The 21,951-nt window shown below is 39.8% G+C and overlaps 1 protein-coding gene across 13 annotated transcripts in view; it reads left to right on the forward strand.

Annotated features, from left to right (window-relative positions):
• The window catches only part of KALRN (kalirin RhoGEF kinase), a 514,073-nt gene that overhangs the window by 244,597 nt on the left and 247,525 nt on the right, over positions 1-21,951 (forward strand). For all 13 annotated transcript variants that reach the window (XM_061472089.1, XM_061472007.1, XM_061471725.1 and 10 more), the window contains exons 8-9: positions 1,033-1,164; positions 7,154-7,384. In XM_061472089.1, coding sequence (XP_061328073.1) covers positions 1,033-1,164; positions 7,154-7,384 — 363 coding nt within the window. The remainder of the gene's footprint in view (positions 1-1,032; positions 1,165-7,153; positions 7,385-21,951) is intronic.

Raw genomic sequence — 21,951 nt, forward strand, 5'->3', positions numbered from 1 at the left:
AATGAGGTGGCATTAGGCAGTTAGTATGGTCAAAATATGAACATATGAGCTGTGTCATTGAACTAAGTCCTGCTTAAAAGAAAAGCAGGATGGGAACCTTAGAGACTAAATTCCTCTTTTCTTTTACAGAACAAGCAGCACCCAAGAGAGCTTCCCTAATTTGTTCTGCCAAAGTGCATCAGCACTGCCCTGGAGGCCTTTAAGAGTGGAAAAATATTTTTTTCCGTCCCCCTTCTCCCCAAAGCTGTTCAGTTTCTGGCTGTTTGTTAAGGCTTTCAACCAAGGTGCTAACCCATATCAATTGCAATGGCAATGAATTTTTTCTCACTGTTCATGGATGTCTGCCCACCAGGAACTGGACTGAGATCAGCAGCTCATTTGGCATTGGCTGCTTAGCGGCCATCAGATGGTAACGGTATCTGATCACTGCTGACCTGGGCCAGAATCAAATGTGTGAGCGAGGGCTTTAAAGCCTTGGTATCCTATTAGCAATCCCACTGAGCTGGCCCTGGGTTGGAAACTGCTCAAATACAGACTGTCTGCCTTTCACTGAAATGAATGGTAACATTGATTTTAATGGGAGTTTTTGTTTGCTTAAATTAATAGTGTAAAGGACAGGTAAGCAACTGAAAGAAGATTGACAGCTGGAGGCAATGCCAAATACAGCTGTAACCATGTCTTCTGTGTTTCATGATGGTCTTTTTTTTTTTTTTTTTATAAATATGTTGCAGCCTCCCTTTTAGGAATGCAATGTTGTAGCCTCCTTGTGCGGTAGGCAGAGATTCCTAGAATGAGTGTTTTCTGAGCCTGGAGCATTTGTTTTTAATCCACAGGAAACAGAAAACATTCCTTTGGATCTTGGTGTTCTTCAGGTACTTCAGGTACTGAGGAATACACTGTTCTAGGGTACCCAAAAGGACTCTTTTATAACTTCTTTTCCTTAGCCCTTGTGGCAGTCATACGTGGCACTGTATAAACCAATTTTTTCTAATGTTGATGAGATGTTGCTCATTGTTCCTGGAATTTTTCCAGTTCCTTTCAGGTGTGGATGCCTGGTGCAAAATGTGCAGTGAAGGAGGCCTCCCCTCAGAAATGCAAGACCTGGAGCTGGCCATCCATCATCATCAGACCCTGTATGAACAAGTAACACAGGCCTACACAGAGGTATGTGCTTCCCAGAGAAGAATGTGAGTATCTGTTAAGTGATAACAGATATTTGACTGCATTTTGGAGCTTAGCTTTTCTAAATGGGATAGGTTCTGCTTTCCATTTCTGTGATTGTTTCAAGGGAGTCAGATCTAATTCCAGGCTGTAGGAGGTGATTCCCAGCAATGTGCTTGTAAGGGCATGATGGGACAAATCTGAGGGACAAATCACATACAGAATTAAAATCTAGAGCTAGTGTTGGCACTCCAAAGAAGAGCTGCTTTTGCTGAGCAGGGAATCTCTAAGCCACCAATAGCTTTAGCCCTTTTACTTCTGTGAATGAGTCCTGGCTCTAACACAGGTATGCTAATGGGAACAGAGGGTGCCAAAAGCTTTTTTCTTCAATATACAAAACCACAGAGATGTCAGGTCCTCATTTACAATAAATGCTGAAAAAAAACCTGTGCTTTAGAATCAGTTAGGTTGGAAAAGATGATTGAGTCCAGCTGTTAACCTGACACTACCAAATCCACAACTAAACCATGTCCCTAAGCAGCATCAGCTATATTTGTGTATACTGTTGTCAAATATCTCAGGCCTAAATAGGGTATGTGGTTTTTGTTTTCCTTTGAAATAGGGTGCCAAGGATGCTAAGACTAAACCATATTCTCTGGCATTTCGTCAAAAACCCCATAAAATTCTTAACTTGCTTTTTCCCCTATTAAGGCTTTAGCATGCAATAAAAGCTACTGAAAAACAGCCAACGTTCAGTACATCTGACTGTACAGACCAAGGTCTGTGTTTAGTCCACTTTATTTTGCAAAGGGGCTGCAGGACCTCTCTGGCATCTGGGAGTACTCTTCTAGGAATAAGGCTAGTCTACCTGTTTACCCTAGGCATGGGCCAACCTGCAAATAACCCTGGATTGGGAAGACATGTCTATTATCTGTTCTATACTGTTATCTGTATCTCCAGGACTCAAGCTTGTGGGAAAGTAACCCACAGATCACCTGAATGCTTGGGTTTAGTTGTATTTTTCATTTCCCTGCACTATGATGTGTTTTGACTGTTTTTCTGCATACCAAGCAATTTTGCTCCTTCCAGGATTTTCCAGGCTGGACTGTAGTGCTTGCTGCACTTAGTAAATTACCAAGTGAAGGGTCCAGAACACAATATAACAACCTCCTCCATGCTCAGCTCTTACTGTAGTCAAGACGTTCTTGGAAAAATCTGTAGTATAAATATAAGAGAAAAGAATTTGCTAATCTAGGCTTAGTGGTAGGCACTCATACATGTTCAGTGAAATTGTGCAGATATCCTGATGATGAATGTAAGGTGTCTCAGATAGAAATCTCTATTTTCCAAACATCTGCAAGAATTTGGGATTTAGTCAATTAGAATGAGCAGGTCCAGGCTGCAGTCACAAAGAGCAATTCCTTATTTGATACTGAGATTTCTCAGGAACAGATTGTGTGAGCAAATACAGAACAGTCCTGTTGACCTCCAGTTGCAACTGTGAATTTTATTCACATGCCTAGTCAGGTGAATATAAGTTTTTTGATTGTATTTAAAAATTATTTCTGAAAATTAATTGAATTATGACTAAATAAATAAAGTTTGAAACTGACATTTTATCAGTCTTAGTTTTTGTGAAACGAAAATTCTTTTAAACTCATAACTAAAAGCAGACTTTAACATAGATATTGCTTTTGCTGATGCTTTGTCAGAAAACTATAACTCATCGCAAACACATCTGCTTAAAACATTTCTATATTATTTTACGAATAAGTACATTTTTAAATAGTATGTAGAAATGCCAGAAAGGTTATAGTCTGTTATTTTGGAAAGGTTCATCCCTTTTCCCACAGCTACGTGGTGAGCTGAAAAGCCTTAGGAGTCCTGCCTCCTATCCACATGCCTGTTTCTTCAATCTAGATAATGCCCCTTGCCCATAGAAAATAATGTTCCTTCCCTCAGAGGTCTCTATGGTGGAATGAAAATTGTAGCTTTTTCTTTCCTTTCTTGTCCTTCTGAGTCTTTGAAAATCTGTTTCTATTTGTATAATTCTAAGAAATTTGCAATAAATGGATAACTATTTCATATGGATGTTTAATAGGATATTAATTAACTTTACTAGGATATATGGGCCTATTGTCTTCAGTCACAGAGTATAACAAAGCACTTCAGAGTCACTGCAGGAACCTAAGAGATGCCCAAAGAAACTTAGGGAGACTCTCTTTTTCCACCTTGTCATGGCTGTAGCCATAATTATCTTGTTTCCTTTATTGCACTTGAGTGAATCTCAGAAATAGCAGAGACAGAGACCACAGACCTGATATGCAATGCACAGCTAAGTAATCCTTTTCTGCAATAAGCCAAGCTGCTGGCAGAGCAGGCATTCTTTCTTCTGAGAATCAAGTGGTGCTCTTGTTTTCACTTTGGGTGGAACAATGCTGGAGGGAGGAGATGCACATGAGACGTGTATCTTTAGCAAATTCCCCTCTTGCAAGAAGAGTTCTTCTAGATGACTCCATCCAGAGTGTGCTTATGGTGCTCCACCAGTGTTTCTAGTGGATTAACAGCAAGAGACAAACTTGGGACACCCTTACTGAGAACTGTACTGATTTGATAAAGATAAGGAGGGAGGAAGAGAGAGAAAGGTTTTCTCCAGTCAGGCTTGATCCTGGCTGATTATAAGAGCGTCCTGTTCACTGCAGTATGATTAACTGTACTTTATTGTCTGTTCCTAGAGGCATGATATATTTGCTCTAAAGACCAATTTTTTTTCCCTAGCGCAAATTGTAACTGTTTCACAGATGGCACTATTAGTCCAGTCACTTGCAAAGGCTCTGGAGGTCTTTCTGACCCAGTATATAGGAGATCTGCAGATTTTAACTGCGAGTCATGCTGGGTGCAGGTCTGTTAAATTTAAGAATTTTGCAACACTTCTTAAAAACACAATGTGAGATGTAAGTGAAGTGATGCAGCTAAAGCAGGTTGGTGATGCTTGCCCGGTCTTTGAGAAATTCAAAAGATTCACATGAAGAGATTTGGTGATTTATTTTTGCAGTTATAAGGAGAACAGGGGTATTACTGAAAGAGCAAAGTAGGTAGGTTCTCAATTTATGAAGCTGTTGCCTTCCTTTCTGAAATCTGTTCATCTGTGAACTCTGACAGCGCAAACCTTCTGTGCCCATTGACTGGGAATGCAGTAATGTTCACTACAAAAATACTTTCAGAAAAGAAAACTTTTAAGCCAAAGAACTTCAGAACTGCAGAGGATACAAAATCCTGGAATATATATGTATGTAATCCTTGCAAATACTGAGTACCGCTGGTTACTCGTTTGCCACTGTGTTCTTTGCCAGAGTTACTCCAGCATGATGGGACGAACATGTAATTTGGAAAGCGGGAGAACACTTCTAACAGCCTCTGATTTGCGTTAATTATTATTAGCAGGACAACACAAGCACTTCAGGTCTGGCGTTTACCTCTGGCTGTGCAGAGAATAACTAGAAGGCTACGCCCATCAGGGAAAAATCATAGCTTCTAATCTCTGAGGCTTTTTAGACAACAGGAACAAATTATCATGCAATAGATGAAAACCTAAAGCCTGTAGAAGAAAAAGGAGTAAGAGAGAGAGCAGAAATATACTCACTCTTTCCCTTACACTGCAAATATGGGAGAACATTGTCCAGTTTCAGCTTTGGATGAAGTAGGGGCATACAAGCTGTTGCCTTTGAAACAACTGTTTTCTTCTGCAAACTCTCCTACCACTGAGAGTTTTCATTATAAAGGCCTTGCGGTCATATTCACCCACTAGGCAGCTCTGGAAAAGCACTTTTACGTAAGATGAATTTTGTCTGGTGTTTTGATCTGTTATGATTAGTATACCAAAGGATCTGAGCCTTTGAAATGGAAGAATTTCAGGTTTATACCTCCAGGAGGCAAAAAACTGACATGCAGGATCTGCACTTGGGAGATGGTGTAGGTATGAGTAGGTCTATGTTATGGCACAAAGTTTCCAGGAAACTAGTCCTGAGTAAAGAATGTCTGTCATATTGTCTGTGCAGTCATGTGTCTTTTACTGATAAACTTTTAAACCTTTATTGTTAGTTGTGATTCTATCAGTGTAAATCAGCAGTGACTATACTAAAGCATTGTAACACAATCCATGGACAGATTCCGACCAACTGGCCCAAAGGCCAGTAACAAGAACATACTGAATTCACACAGTGAATTAGGCCAGCGCAATGAGTGAGTTTCTGCTTCCAAGTGTGTGCATAGCCTTGGTTTTCTGTTTCCCTGGTTAAATTGCGGTTGATTATCTTCCCACAGATAAAATAGAATATAGCATGCCTTGTCTCCTTTCCTGTCTAGAAGCTGCTGTTTCCTGCCCAGCAGCTACTGCCACCTCCATAATGTTGCCAAGTTAACACCTGTGCTTCAGAGTTTCTGCCTAAATCCTCCCTCGTATCACCACCATCCACTGCTGTTGGTGAGTGCAATCATTCCCTCTGTGACCCCAGAAGGCTCCAGCATGTGCAAATTGTTCCAGCTGGTCTTCAGCTGCAACTGAATTTGAGTACGGAAAGACACTCCCTATGGATTCTCCAGTTATTTCCTGACCTAATTCCAAACTGCCCTGAATATTTAAGAAATCTCCAAGGATCTGCCTAAGCCCACCTAATAGTCATTAATGTGATGAGATTTGACTCCTACTTTTTCCAGTATAAATCTCAAAGGCTCTCTTGATTTCTCTGAAAAGGCACCATATATATACTGCTACAAAAGACTTGGACATAGCATGGCTTGGCAAAGGACACAGGTTTGGGTATTAAAGGATTGAACATGCTACATTTGAACGTGCAACTTACAATACGGAATGAAATGAGACTTGCACATCCTTGAGATGTGTTTTAACTTTGACTGATAAAGTTAAAAATTAAAACTGGATGAAAAACATTCATTAAGCCGTTCTCTGGCAAGACTGGGAATTGTGATTGCATAGAAATAAAAACACTTTTCAGGAAATCTTGTCATTTTCACTGCAGTTTGTTTCAGAGGGAAAAGCAGGTTGGGAAAAGGAGAGGGATTCCAATCATGTTCTCATTTACCATTTCTATTGGAAAAAAAATTTTAACTTTGCAATCTGCAACTGAAAAATAATTCAGAAAGCCATTTTCAGAGAACCAGCGTATGTGCACACACTTGTTAATAGCAGCTTGGGGTTTATGGTTCCATTTTTCATTTTCCCCTGCAATATGAAAATGCTCCAGGAATATTCCAGGAAAAAATCTGGCATTAAAAAATCTGGTGTTCTGTGTTTTTTTTAATGCCCAAATGCCTTTGCATCTGCAAGTGTGTTTCAGTATGCTCAGAAAAGATTGCACATGTGCAGAGGGCTTTGCATCTGTCAGCAAACTTTGTAGCCCATTGCATATGGAGACTGTAGGTCCCTCTGAGCTGTTCCTGGGGAAAAAAAGAATCGCTATCATATATTAATTTATTTTTCACTGCCACTGAATGAAATACAGAATTGGAATGTCACAGGTCCCAATGTACATATATACTTAGTAATCCGATGATGAAAGGACTCTCCCTTATCATACAGAATATGAATGACTCTGCCATCTGTGGTTTTCTAAAAATGCCACCTCCTCAGAAAAATAGGCACGCTATTGCAAATGCTACCTGTCATCAACTAGTGTATGTTAAGAATTTTCAGTGCCCAAATGTCAGATTGTAATATAGTCTTGGGTTCTCTGTATTCAGTCTGAGCAGTACAGTGTATGTGCTCCTGCTGAGTTACACAGCAGGCCCACTAGGAAGTGAAGGCAAGTGCTGAATGTGTAAGTACAAGTCAAAAAGAGATACTATGAGGTCTTTCTTCTTTTTTGACTAAAAGAAGGAAAACACAAGGGAAAAAAGTCAGCTAGACTGTTCTCTGGTAGCTATTCGATGTTTAAGTACCAGTGCAATGAAGTAGACCTATTTCTTCCTTCAGGTGAGCCAGGATGGAAAAGCCTTGCTGGATGTCCTGCAGCGTCCCTTGAGCCCTGGAAATTCTGAATCCCTCACTGCTACTGCAAACTACTCAAAGGCTGTTCACCAGGTGTTGGATGTGGTACATGAGGTCCTGCATCACCAGCGGCGCCTAGAGAGCATCTGGCAACACAGAAAGGTCCGGCTACACCAAAGGCTGCAGCTCTGTGTTTTCCAGCAGGATGTTCAACAGGTAATATCATTACTGAAGGAGATAAAGAATGGTCCTTTCCTTGCAGCCATAAAGATTGTTTGCTGACTTATCTAGAGGATATTGCCATAAGCAAGATTTCATGTGCAGCTGTATCTATGCTGAAATCCTAATGCACATTTTGGTACCTCTTGTTTTCATGTTGGAAATCATCAGTAAGTCTGTTAATTATTGATCAGTCCATTCCCCCTGAGAATATTGACACTATTTTCAGTGGTTAATTCTTCACAAGTGAGCAATTAGCAGTAGGTACTCTACTGTTCTTGAGAAAGTGATGTTGAATAGAAAAAAATTTCAAGTGTAAAAAGCAATCAAACTGTGGTATATTTCACCTTCCTAAGTAGAAGCAGTACAGATACAGACCTTTTAGTGGTGGTGTTTAGATGATCTTTGCATTATTACCGCTTATGGAGTCTATGTACCTGTGCAATGAATGTGCTGGCTCACATGTATCACACACTCCAAAGTGCAGAGCCCACTTCACAGAAATACAGTTTATACAGTACAGGCTCATCTCTGAGAGCTTAGGCTCCAGGTGAATAACTGTTCTCTCCCAAAGGAATCCATCTGAATACCAGCACAACAGTGTAACTGACAGTAACGTATGAGATGCCACATTAGTAGCTGCCAAATAATGCAAGCACAATCAACAGATGTTATGGAACTCTGCTCATTCAGGATGGTGTGGTTTGTTTAAGGGCCCCATTATGGCCTGAAGCAGATGTTGTTAGCAATATAGTACTTGCTTTAAATGAAGAGGCTGAATGCTCTAATCATGTTTATGGAGCATTCTAATATCCCTGGGGTTCTCTATGCCATTGCCTTCCTCCAAGTGAAAAATGAGGTGGAGATGGAATGACAAAGCTGTCACATGCAAAATAGACATGAACTAGCAAGGACAGGAGACAGGCAACTTTTATTCAACATGAAAATTTTTGGACCTATTAGTGCCATAGTTGAAGTACACCAGCAGAACTACAGTTGTAGATATCCTTTACAAATATGTATGACCATTTCTTTGTCAGTCTTGAAAAGTTTGCCAGAATTTCTAGCTGCTCAATTTTTCCTGCAAAACCACACAAACATTTATGCCATATATATAACTAAAACTGGGACTTAATGTAACAGATCCTTAATTTAAGCAATTTCACTTTTGTTATGTGTCAGCAATCATACTGCATGGTAATGAAATTCATAAGCTATATATCAAATAGAGCATGTACTTGGAATTCAGTTAGAATACTCCCTGCAAACTGTATGCAGTTCATACAATTCCAGGATTAAAATCTCAAAAATCAAGGATTGTAAATTGTGATGATGTTGTCCTTTTTCCAGTGGTGGAATATAATGTCAATAGGAATCCATGTTATGCTAGGTATTCTTCAATCTTTCCAACCCAAAACTTTCTCTCTTACATCTTCTGAATTCAGCAGAAGTGTATATGAATTTTCTTTATGAAAACCATTCAGACTTTTACTTCCCACACATAAAGGCAATGAGGCTGTGTCACTGGTTTTCAAAAGGAACAGGTCTTTTGCACATACTGTGACTTTTAGTGAGAGAAAAAGAAACAAGCAATAATAGTTATGGAGTACAGTCACTTTAGAGAGCATTACTCTGTGTGAGTTCTGTTGGCCGCAATCTTCCAAATTTTTTCTCTTAATGGGTAGTTATTATCTGAGAAGCAACAACTTAATGACAGGCATGATTCCGTCCTAGCACACACTGGAGGCATCTCTTTGTCTTACTTAGCAAGCAGAGAGGAAGAGATGAATCATTCTGTTCACTAAACATCTGTACTATTCAAGATAAATGCTTTGTAAGTCATAAATGAAATTATCAGCTACATAGAAATATGAAGTGTAGATTCCATGAGGAGGAGGAGGATATCCAAGTATGTTGATGTTGGTTTGATTTTGTTTTTGTTTTTTTTTTTTTTAGATAACCACCTCCTATATATCTGTCATGCAATTCCTATTATACTTATTTTGTTAAATGCCCATCAGTTGGCAGGTGAAGCTGTCTACCTGTATGTTGTCACTAATCATAAATAACATTTATCTTTAACAATTTGTTGTCTTGTCAAAACTTAATAACCTTTACTGAGTTCTTCCTGGTTTAAGTCTAGAAAATAAAGATGTGGAAGAACAAATCTTGACAGGAGAGCCTTAAGTTTATTAGACTTTGCTGTCTTCTAAGTAATAATAAGTTACTAATAAGTAATGATACAGTGTAGTTTCAGTAAGGAAGATGCTCCTTTTCCCTTTTCACCAGCTCAAAATTAAGGGTGTTCTCACAGATGCAGTTTTCTTGGTCAGGATGTCCTGTGGCTCACCCTCTGCAGCCAGTGTAGTAGAAATGCTGGTGAAACATGATCCCCATGTCAGAATTTATACTCTCTCACTTGTTTATCTATACCTTTCTTTTCATGTCAGCTGTTCTGCATCAATCTTGTCTTAAAAGCAGAAGTGCATAGGGACAGGTTTTGTTATGCTGCATGTTCTTAATACAGTCTCCAGAAGTACTCTGCATCCTCTCCACCTGCCATTAACGGCATTAATAGCTGCTTGTAAAGACACATCTCCAAGAAGAGATTCTTATGAATCTTGATAGATCAACAATTCCTCACCTAACTAGTCTAGTTACTCTTGCCAGGGGGATCAAGTATTTAGGCATAGAATATCAAGTGTTCATAAAGAGCTCTTGAAAAACTGGCTAGCTGGATGAGGGCTCTTCAGTAGGCCAGTTGTATGCCTTATGAATGGATTTTAAGGGTTAAACTGTATTGAACAGGGCTAATTCATATAATTCCTGATGTATTTTGCACCATTTGCAAGGTGTGACTACATTCTGTATTCATTACTTGCAGGTCAGGGCTATGTTCTCATATAGTTTCACACTGTCAAGGAAATAATTTCTATTCTAGCTGGGTCTGAACCGCACAAAACCTGAAAACATTAAAAATGATGGATTAAAAGAAATAAAAGTATTTTTTATTCTAAGACAGAAAGTCAGGCATCCTTCGTCATGTCAGGCACTGGAATAGGTTACCCAGGGAGGTTGTGAATGCTCCATCCCTGGCAGTGTTCAAGACCAGGTTGGACGAGGCCTTGGATGACATGGTTTAGTGGGAGGTGTCCCTGCCCATGGCAGGGGGGTTGGAACTAGATGATCTTAAGGTCCTTTCCAACCCTAACTGTTCTATGATTCTATGATTCTATAACCAAAATGCAAGTTGTGCAGTAGGAAAAAAAAAAACCCACCAAGTTTAAACACTGTGGATTGCTAAGTTACAATGTCCGTGTAAGAAATGTTCTACTATAAAACATCATTAAAAGTAATCGCTACCTCACATCATTAGACATTTTACAAGACTATTTGCTGTTACATCTATGTATTAATACAATTATATCAATTTGCACATGTGAACCAAGGTAAATAATGATGTGCTAAGGAAAATGAGTTATGAATATGTAGCCTTTTAAAGAACGAAGGAAAATAAATTGTGTGAAAAGGCATTTGCAGCCTTCACAGGAAATGGAGCACCACTCACACAAAAGGGATAGTAGTTAAGACAATTTGTGAGCTGTTACAAGGCTCTATGCAGGCAGGAGCTGATAAGGAACTCTTAACACCAGAAATATTTAGGATCATTATTAAAATGTTGGGTTACCAAGTGTGTACAATACTTCATTGCTTCATTTAGTTTTTAGAAGCTTTCTGTCATTCCAGATAGGGAAGAGGTGCATTGTTAAATCGTTTTAGAATACAGCTGAGGGAGGAGATACTGAGATTCTGTCCTGCAGGAGAGGAGAAAACATCCCTTTGACATTCAAACTGATACTCTGTCATTGCCGCAGATGCTTCAGCCCATTTTTGGTAGTTTTTCCTTTTTGCCCCTCTCTGCTCTGGGTCTTCACTTCTGCAGTCTATTTAGCAGCAAAATTATACCATTTCCATTTCTGGGGAGATTTGAAATTGTTCTCATGTTGTCTCGAATTTCCACTGCTTTCCACTGTTGCATTCTGCTTTACCATGGCCTTACTCATGCCTCTGTATGCATCTCTCTGCCCTCATATGTTTTTTTTGCCCCCTTGAACAGCAACACTGTGAAACAGGAAGGGTAGCATAAGGGTTGTACCATGCACAGATGTTACCAAGCAGCCTTAGAAATAGCTGAAGTAATTTTATAATGCCGTTCTTAACCCCACTGCCTCCCCCATCTCCTTTGTTTCATATAGGCCGGAATTTTGTCTGAATTCTTTCACTTCATAAACGTGTTCAAGTAAAGCTGTAAAGGCCTGAAGTGTACCTATTAAAGCAGAAGGAAAATAGAGACCCATCGATTCATTATTGAAATGGTCTGTACAAGCGCTGAACTTCGTATTCTAAAGCACTTTCATGGCAGAACAGTCAAACAGTCAAACTGCTATTCTTATTCTGCAGGCTTCATTCCTTCCCATGGGAATTCTCAGTCGTCTCCATACATACACACAAACACTTAGGAGACACAGACAGCCATTTTCTCCACAGATGCCTATGATTCTTTCGAGGTCACTGCTGGTGCTGCTTCCTTCTCTCTTGACTTTGGTTGTGATGGTCGCCTCTAAAGGGAAAGCTTGAAAATAGGTGAATATGATGGAAGTTTCTTGACTACATACAAAGTCTTGAGTTAGCTGTGATGATTCTGCATGGCAAAATGGAACAGGCCCATCATGTCAGATGAAGACCAGTTGTAAACAGCTAGATGACACTAAAAAACGCTTACTGGCAAGAGGGTAAGTATGTACTAAGAAGGCTGGGACTGTTGCCATACCAGCTGTAATGATGCATCAAATCCTCTTGGTACTGAAAAGGTCAAGCTAGAGCAGTGTCAGATTCACCTGGATTTTTCTGAAGTTGTGGATTGTGTTCTGTTGGCTTCATGCCCAGGTACATTAATGGACATAGCTCTGGTTTCCTTGTGCAGTTATCTGCTTCTGGTGATATATAAGAAGGCCATGCAGGCATACTGATATCATTACATTTACCAGCTGCCATTGTTGTGGGAAACTGCAAAGTATTGCAGAGGAAAGGCTGTCTCTCTTCATAACCAAACACTTTAAATTGTAATGTGTCTGGCTTTTACTGGCCGAAAAAACAGATCAGGGCATGATCCTGACATCGCTTATATGGAAAAATGTCCTGCCAACATCTGTCTGTCTCCATACACTCTCTGAGAATGCTGAACACTTTGTGTGATGCATGTGATCTACGTAAGTCCGTTTGTAGAAAAATAATAGGATATTTGAGGCAGTTCATGATTCATTTAGCTCTCACACAAGAGGATTAGGTCTGTACACACACCCCCATATGTATGCATACACTCAGTTCTTTTGATCACTTCAAGCAATGAAGAGTTCTTCAACATTCTGTAGTTCTCCAACTTATCATAGTTTGTTTCAAAGACAGAAGAAACAAGGCTATATATCACTTTTTATGCTTTGTTTGCAATGATACCTTCACTGGGTCTTGTAAAACAAGATATTTATTTGTAAACAATTGCTAAGAAAAAAGAACATCATAATCAAGTCAAGATTATATTTACTACCATATGACTTCAGCCACAGCACCCTGCAAAAGTACGCCACATGGTCTGTGTTGCATCTAAGCAGATTTAGCCTGTAATTACCTACCACTGACAAACCATTAATCAAAACATTACAGTTCAAAGCATCCTAGAGAATTGTCACAGCCCCTTTGGTAAATTTACCAAGTAATGAGATGCACTTAATGTTTGTCACTTATATGTTTACATTTTCAAAATATTACTGCTGTACTTTTTCTGAGCTTAGAAGATATATGTGACCTTAAGCCATATGATTGAAATATTACTAGACAGCGGGTAGAGGTTCTAAATATGTTTGCCTTGTCCCTAAATATAATGAAAAAGGAATTCAGGAATCAATACTGGTAACACTACTCCCAGTAGGATATAAAAGGAGAGAAAACAATCTCTTGTTATCTGTGATTGAAAGATAAATACCTCTATTTTCACTAGCCCTGCCCTTGCAGTAACTGTTGAGGCCAGTGTCCCCACCTGGTTTATTATCTGTTATAAATATCTCACCACACAATTCTGATAGATCACAGTACAACTTTTACCTACCTAGCTCTAAAGGACTAATTTAATAATATGTACATGTCCGTACTCACGTTATGTCTCTAATAGCCTCTTATTTAGTGCTTGTTTGCTCTATTATTTATGCAGTAAAGGATCATATGTTTGGAGTAAAAAAAAAAAAAAAAAAAATTGTTTGTTTCCATCCACTCCTCATCACAGACCATGCAATAAAACATCTTGGCAACTGCTTCCTTAGAGCAATTTTCATTCCATTCCTTTTGGTCCTGCCAAAGGAACTGGCATGTTTTCAGGCAACGTGAGTGCAAGTCTAAGCAATGAAGAGATTTGTATCCCCACTCATATTCTGAAGTGGACTAAGAAGTAACCAGCACTGAACACTGGTTTGAAAGTAAAGTGGTGGTATATATAGGCTGATTAGTATCCTGCAGGTATTATGAAATAAGTTAATAATGACATGGCCTTTTAAATAACACAGGAGTTGCTGAGCAAGTTAGTTGCTTATTTTGAACTGTTAAAAAATGACTGCCATTCCTTAATTTGAATCCACAGTGGCATGGGATTGTGCAGGAGTTGCAGGTGATTTCTTCTTTCTACATATGTATCTCTAAGCGCTGGTGGTAGCAGAGAGGGCAGTACAATAAGAAATAAGAGCATTCTGCACAGCTCTACAATTCGTATTACTCAATGACCAGATTGTGTTAATTTGCTGCACAAGGCAGCCATACTAGGAAGGAGAATATAGCCCACATATTTTTTCAGTTTCTGGTGATTTCATACGGATGTTTCTGTAGTTTCTTTAGCTTGCAAAGACATGGGGCTTTTACAGATAGTGTGCTCAGGGTTGTCCAACCCAAACACGACAGGGTTCTTGGAAAAAAATGGAAGAAGTAACATTCATTTTTCCTCTTTACCAGTGATTCCAGCATAGAAATCTGCCCTTCAAAGGGCTACATGAAGGTATGCTTACCAAGTGAGGAATGCTAACACTGATATTTGAGCATGTTCAGACAATTGCTGTTGGTGTAGAGCTAGGCTCTGTGTTTCCGTCCAGGCAGTCACATTTGCACCCTGTAACCAGTGATCACTGTATGGTATGAGAACACCTCAGAGATATCTCAGGCTATCAGCCTAAGAAGCTAATTGCTTGTCAGAGAGAGGGAGCTGTGTTCTGAGCTTCTGACAATTCTCTTTAAATATAGTTCAATATTAGCTCGTAATTTTTGTGCCAAAACTCTTCACAAAGAACTATAGGTTTAAATTACTACATTTTCATTTAATGATATTTATTCTGGAAATTCCTTAAGGGTTGCTGATAAACAATGCTCTATCCTCATCATAATTTGATTGAAAGTGTAAACTGAAATTATCTGCAAACCTTTGTGTCTTTCTTCCTTCATATAATTATTAAACCAAGCAGACAATTGTTCTTTGTGCTTTTAACATCACTGATTAAAAAATAATAATGATCATGTTTTAATTTAGACACGGATCAGTAGTGCTAGGGATATCAAACTTCAGGGGCCAGCTTCAGTTACCAACTAAAGTTTACTTAGCATTGATGTACAAGCAGTGTGAGAACACTTTGATGACCTCCACAGCTGTCTTGGGAAATAGGATCTGAAGAAATCTGAACCAGCCAGCTTGATCTCTGAACCTACTGAAGGGAGAAGAGGAACTGAAAAAAAAAACCAAAATCCTTTGTGCCCCACAAAGTGTTTTTCTTGTTTAGAGCACTGTCCGTCCTTCAAGGTTCAAGGCCTGGTCCTTTCAGATGGTCTGTTTTGCTATGTCTTGAACTGCAAATGTTTGGATTCTTACTGAGAGTTTAGGAATCTCTAAGAAGGTCTTCTGAAAACTTCCTGAGATCCTACTGACTTGATGAGGTTTTGAATCTGCCTCATAGTGGATAAAGAAGACATAATTCAAAGTATGAAGAAATTAAAAAAGTGATATAGAGATGGTTCTCTGTAGGTAGATGCAACTGTCCATGGTCTGGATTTATCCTGCCTGTCTTTAGGAGTGTAACTGAATCATCCAAGTCAGAAGCCTAATGCATAGATTCCTTTTATAGTCAATGAAAAGACATTGGCATCTTCAGAGAATGACTGTCTAGGATCAAAACTGTACCCTGGATACTTCCCACTCTTACTGTTGACTATCAGGGAAATAAAAAGGTAGGCTCTTCAGACAAGACCTTCATTTTATTACGTAATTTTGGGTGAGATGTATTAAGATGCAAGAATCCAATCCTGTGTGGTTCAGAGCACTTCTAGCCGTCATACAGGGCCCCTCAGTGCCTTTCTGATCCAGGATTTGCTTTGCAGCAAACTACAAGTCAGTCCTAGGGGGACTGCTAAAATTTGCTGTTACACTGAGGCAGCATCATCCTCCTTGTATATCATATCCTCATTGTCTATTGCAATCCCAGGATTGTCTGCATGTCAATGTCCCTGAAAATATGATGTGTAGTTTATTGTTTCTGAAAACGCATCGTTGGCTCTCATTGTCATAGGAAAGGAGAATAAAGAATCAGACTTGTCTGTTACTGATTACCCCTACAAAAATAGTAGGGCTGCAGTGGTGCAGGAAGAGAAATAAAGTAGTTTTCTCCAGAAATACGTATACTTTTTGAAAGCAATTACTAGATTGGGTAGTCATCACCAAGGACATGGAGAAAAATAAGGTCTTTGAATAAATGGACTAGACTGCCAGAAGACTTTCTCCCCTGTATCTTCCAGAAGCAACAATAATAAGTAGTACCTCTTACTTATTATGGTTACTTTCATCTCAAGATTATGGGTTTTTCTAAAAGGCTGATTTTGAGTGAATTGCAAAAGGTCACTGAAAGCTTCTTGACTAGAACTCTTCATGTCAGGATGTCTGATTCACAAACTCCTGCTTAGTCATTGGTACTCCAGTTTTACCCCTTATGAAAAAGTGTTACGGGATTTATTGGGACTATCTAAAAAGGAAATAAGTCTGTTATGCTGAGAAATAAATATGCTATTTAGGCATTGCTTTAGGAGTCCAAAATAGTCATTCTTTTCTAATCCATTTGTTTCTCTTGATTTTTCCTGCTAATTATCTTCTCACATGGCCTCCCAGCTTTTTCATGATCCTGCCTGTCACTTGGAGTGCTCAATCCATATTGTGTTTGAATGATGGCAAACAAAAGGTATTTTCATTGAAGTGAGAAAAAAACCTAAGCAGACAACAAAGAGGATAATGATAGCTAGCTCCTATAGCATAACTATAGGAATTTCACTGTGTTTTCCTCCACAGAGCAGCTGCTCAGCCAGCTGGTTACATTCCCCCTCTGGTAATGAACTGTAGTCATGATTTGAGATTATTGTGTCCTGCTGGGTAGCAAGGCCCAAGTTATGTTGAGCTGATCTGGCATCATGACCTGTTTCTGGTAGCTGCTACTCTCCATGCTAGTCATCTCCACTAACAGTTTTTCCTCCTTCTAGCAGCTCTACCTTACTCCATGCCACAAACTACTTTTTCTGGCTTTGCCCTGTATGCCTGTGCTCTGCAGCAGTTCTTTGCTCTTTTAGCTTCTCCTGTTGGCTGTGTGTTGTTTCAGTAGTTGCCTTACCTAACCAACTTGACTGAAGAGTTCTAGGATTTCTGTCCTTGGAAGAGAAGTTGCACATTATTTGGGACGAAAGACAGTGGTTTAGCTCACAGGAGACTTTTAAGGAACTTCTTTTGTTTCATATTCCTCATAGGGAACTCTTACACAAAGTTTCTTGCTTGCTTTTTAAAGTTGTAATCTTTGGATTGTACTTCTGGAAGCTATTGCCTAGGCTGGGGTGACCCTTCAGGCACATTTAGACAGAGCTGGTTGGCTCAAACTCATGTATACTATTACAGCCATAAACTTTCTTTTATGTTACACTATGGTTCATTTTAACAAAAATGTCTTTTGAATGTGGAAACATGCAAAACAAACATATTTAAAGCCTGCTCATTGGTCTTTTACCTTTCTCCTCCCTTTGTTTTGATAGTTCTTTACTTGTTTCTTTCCTGCCTTTTAGATTTTTTTTTTTTTGCATGAGACATGTGTTGAGAGATGGAGAAAATGACTTTTATTTTTGGCTTCAGCAATGTACCAAACGCTCTGACCTTGAGACAGTTCCCTTCCCAAATAAGGAGGAAAAGTTGGAGGGGAACAACAAAATAATTTTTTTTCTCTCCCCTCCAGCAAAAAGTAACTTTAAACAATCAGAATGTATTTGGGGGTATTGTTTCTGCTTGCTTACCTCCTCAGGTTTTCAATGTGTGTGTGGTGTCAGGAAAGCAGAAGAGAAGAAAGATCAGGAAGAGGGATGCCATATTCTGGGAGCCACCAAGCTAGGAAAAAACGTAAGAAAGAAAGCAGTTTTTCACAGAAAACTTGAGGTTTTGGGAAATGGAAGGTGCTCTTAGGAGAAGTCCAAAATCACTTTTGCCCCTTATTCTGACCATGTCTCTCACACCTGGAGTGTTTTAGGTACCTCTTCTCTCTTGAACAGCTCGAAGTTCTTCCTTTCTGAAAGGGCTTTTCATGAGTCTTGTCCTTCTTGCTTGCACATCTGTCCTAGTTTATCACTGCATTACCAGCCTCCCAGGGGACTCGGCATCTGTTTGTTTGCTTCCCCACAAACAGGTTCCCACTGCCATTATCCGTTGACCTCCTTTGGTATCTCTGTGAGGCCATTGGCCTTTCACCCTTGAAAACCCTCACAGGATCCATTTCTGCTACAACATGCAGAAGAAATCAGCCACACAGATATGGGTAGAGTACAGAGTGATGCAAACATCCTGGGCTTTTTATTTCGGCTTGGCTGCATCTCACATACTGAGTGCCTAGCTTAGCATGGGGTCTGTGTGCAATATGTGAAGCTTCTCACACACCGCAGTAACTTAGCCCTTTCCTCATTTGCAGTCCTGAGATATGACTTCTCTGCCCTGGGACACCATGTGTCAAACGTGCTGGTTTACCTGAGCAGTGACTGACAGACAGGCAGTGGAAGCAGAAGAGATGTTGCAGTGGCCCTACAGCAGGAGAAATGCTGTGGTGCAGGTCTGAATACCTGAGCTGTAACCAGTGGCAGAGGAGCCCTGCCAGGAGGTCAAACACAGCTTTGCACCTGCATTCCTTTCTCCCTGTTCACAGCCTGACACAGAAGAATATCTTAAACTGGGAGAGAAAATATTGGAGACATCAGGCTATTTATTTAAAGACAAAGAAGAGATCCTAGAAAAGTCCCTGATGGAGAATAGCCACTCTTGGCATTCAGGGCATTTGTTTCATCCTTGTTTTCCTACTTCTCCTTCCCCATATGGTTTACACTTTCATGTCTTGCCTCTAGTCTCAAATTAGATCAGAGCCCCAGGTGTGAGAAAACTTGTTTTCCCAGCTAAGAAAGTTGGGGCTGTTCAGCCTGGAGAAGAGAAGGCTGCGTGGAGACCTCATAGCAGCCTTCCAGTATCTGAAGGGGGCCTATAGGGATGCTGGAGAGGGACTCTTTGTCAGGACTGTAGTGATGGGACAAGGGGTAACGGGTTCAGACTTGAAAAGGGGAAGCTTAGGGTTAGATAAAAGGAAGAAGTTCTTTACTGTGAGGGGGGTGAGGCACTGGAACAGGCTGCCCAAAGAAGTAGTAAATGCTCCATCTCTTGTACTGTTCACAGCCAGGTTGGACAGAGTATTGGGTGACATGGTGCCAGGCATCCCTGCTCGTGGCAGGGGGGGTTGGAACTAGATGATCTTAAGGTCCCTTCCAGCCCTATATTCTGCGATTCTGTAGCTCTATGTTGGCATAATGCTCAGCCCCAAAAGGTTCTGACCTGGCAGGGGTGGTTAAGACTACTGCAGCATTGTGCCATCCTGGTAAGTTTCCATATTACTGAAATGAGATTATATACCAAACCCCATTTTTCCCAGATGGAATTTTTTCTCTTATTAAACCTGTCTTTGCTATGTGCTGTGATTTTAAGCCTTGTTAAACCAAGATGACTAAATCACTGCTCCCACCAGTAACCTAAAGCAGTGCTTTATTTTATATCCTGGTCAATCAGCAGTTTTCTCTGTGGTGGAGAACTTGAGCTCAGTTGGGAGTGTCTATAGGGGCCTGGAGCATTGTGCTTGTATTAGAGTACTCCATTGTAAACCTCATCCTTGCTTTATCAGTCTTTTCTAACTGTTAATTGCCTTGTTTGAACTAGTTGTTTAAACAAGTACCAGTTTAGGTAGGTTGATACTATCAAATTGTAGACAGTAATGTCTAAATTATGAGTGCAATCCTGTGTTAGTACAGTGGCAGCAGTTCCAGACAGTGACCCAGAGCACTGAAATTAGGAGCCAGTCAGGTAGGTTGCTCTTTTCCTACTGAGTAGACAAGAAGTGTATTTCCCAAGGTAGGTGCCTACCTAACTTGCCATTGCACTATTATATTGGTGCCTACACTAACACAATTATGCACTAGTTACAGCTGGAGCTGAAAAAAAACAAACATATAGTAAACGTTTTTAGGGTTTTAATTTGTGGTTATTTGTGGGTTTGTTTTTTTTTTTTCCCTTCAGAGTGTTTAGTGGCTACAACTGAACATTTAATAGTAGCAGAAATTATATCATTATTTTAGTCTAACATTACTCTATCAGTGGATTTCTTTCTTTGTTTTACAGACAGGGAAGCTGAGGCACTGAAAGGGGCCATAAAGCAGATCAGGGTTGGAATTAAGAAGCGTCGTTTTTTTTTCTGAATCTTTATCCACTCTGCATTAGTTTTCTTTTGTTTCTTGAAGCCTGTAGGCACATCTGTCACTTGCAGAGTTAAATCTGATTGCTGTATTTACATATTTGAGGATAATGTACTTTTCTAAAGAGTTCACATAGCTCCTTCTTTTCCTCCTGTGTACTCACTGTATTTCTTGGGGACTTTTTACATTTTGAGCAGTCCCACTGAGGAAAAGAAATGAAGCAAACATATTCAAGGAAAATACTTTGCAAGTCACAAAAGGGCTCTATAAGATCAGAATACTTTTCCTCACAAACATGAAAATCAGGACTGTAGTGGTGTGTTCACGAACATGAAAATTAGCTGTGATGATAGCTATCATTAGTAACAACCACTTGGAGATCAACACCTTGGAAGTCTAAATCAGAGCTTTCAATCAGAAATCTAAATCAGCTGGGTCCTGCAGTTGTCTCTACTTACTATCAGGTCTGCAAATGCTGCTGTTCTGCTGTTGGTGTGATGCCAGAGAAGAAAAACAGTTACTAGAGGTAGGAAGAAACATAAGATATTAAATAATTATTAGAATTTAGGAATTAAAAAAAAACCAAACAACCAACTAGTACACATGGTCATGGCATAGTCTGAGCATTGTTAACTCAGCACGCAAGAGGTTTCTAATAATTAGGATATTGTTTCACCTGTCGGTACTGAAGAGATACAGAGAACCTCTGCTTCAATGCACAAGAGGAAGAAGCTGTGCTAGACAATGAGTATGTTCAGGCATTTCTTTTCCTAGGAGCTCAAGACCATGAACGGCATGGTGGAAATAGCCATAAAGGAAAATGAAAGGGAGGTTTGCTTGAGCAAAATATCAAGAGTGTTTCAGGTTGCCTTTGGTTCAGTGCCCACTCTGCCTGGAACAGATATTTTCTCCCATTCCCTGGAGCTGTGAGAGACCTGGGATATTCCTCCAGAAAGCTCTGATTATGTCCCAGCAAACCACGCAGATTGTGGGGGACAGTCCTAAGACTAGAACCAGCCTTAGCCCTGACCAGTCCAGCAGTTGTGCCATGTAAAGCTGATCTGGAAGGATGAACATCCGACAAGATTAGAGACCTGGGGAAGGCATTTTAGCCTCAGAAGGAGCAATATCACTATTCAAATTAGTGCTTTGGACAGCAACAACCAGAATTTTCTATATGGCCTAGGTATTAAAATATTTCTGTATTTATGAATATTACTTTTGGTAAGGGACTGACAGATCTGATTAGTTGTATTGCTAATTCATCACATTACAGTTAGTTGTCAGGTATGATTCCTTAGCATTGGACAACAGACACAAACAGCAACACCAGCAGCATAACTGCAAAAGAAATAATTACCTGCCAGCATTGAAAAGCCTCATGCAGAGCACAGCAGCATCTTTCTATGCTGATGCAGAGCACATTTTCTGTGTCTTGTACAGAAGGAACATGCACGAATATGGTTATTTATAGCTTCTCCACCCACACAGGGCTTTGAAATTTGGCTCTAAAAGAAGTTCAGCATTTAAAGAATACAACAAGGGTTTAACCTGAAGATGTATTTTTTTCATTATTTCCTTAAAAACAATATTCTGGGAACATTAGTAATGATCCAGGCATTAAGGAAGAAATATTAGTTCTTCATTTGTCTGTCTATTGTTCTCTTACTTGGAATGTT

This window comes from Pezoporus flaviventris, unplaced genomic scaffold (genome assembly GCF_033815535.1).
Source record: "Pezoporus flaviventris isolate CSIRO_AGI_PZ_B2104156 unplaced genomic scaffold, CSIRO_AGI_Pfla_v1 ptg000001l, whole genome shotgun sequence".
In the NCBI taxonomy this organism is placed as follows: domain Eukaryota; kingdom Metazoa; phylum Chordata; class Aves; order Psittaciformes; family Psittacidae; genus Pezoporus; species Pezoporus flaviventris.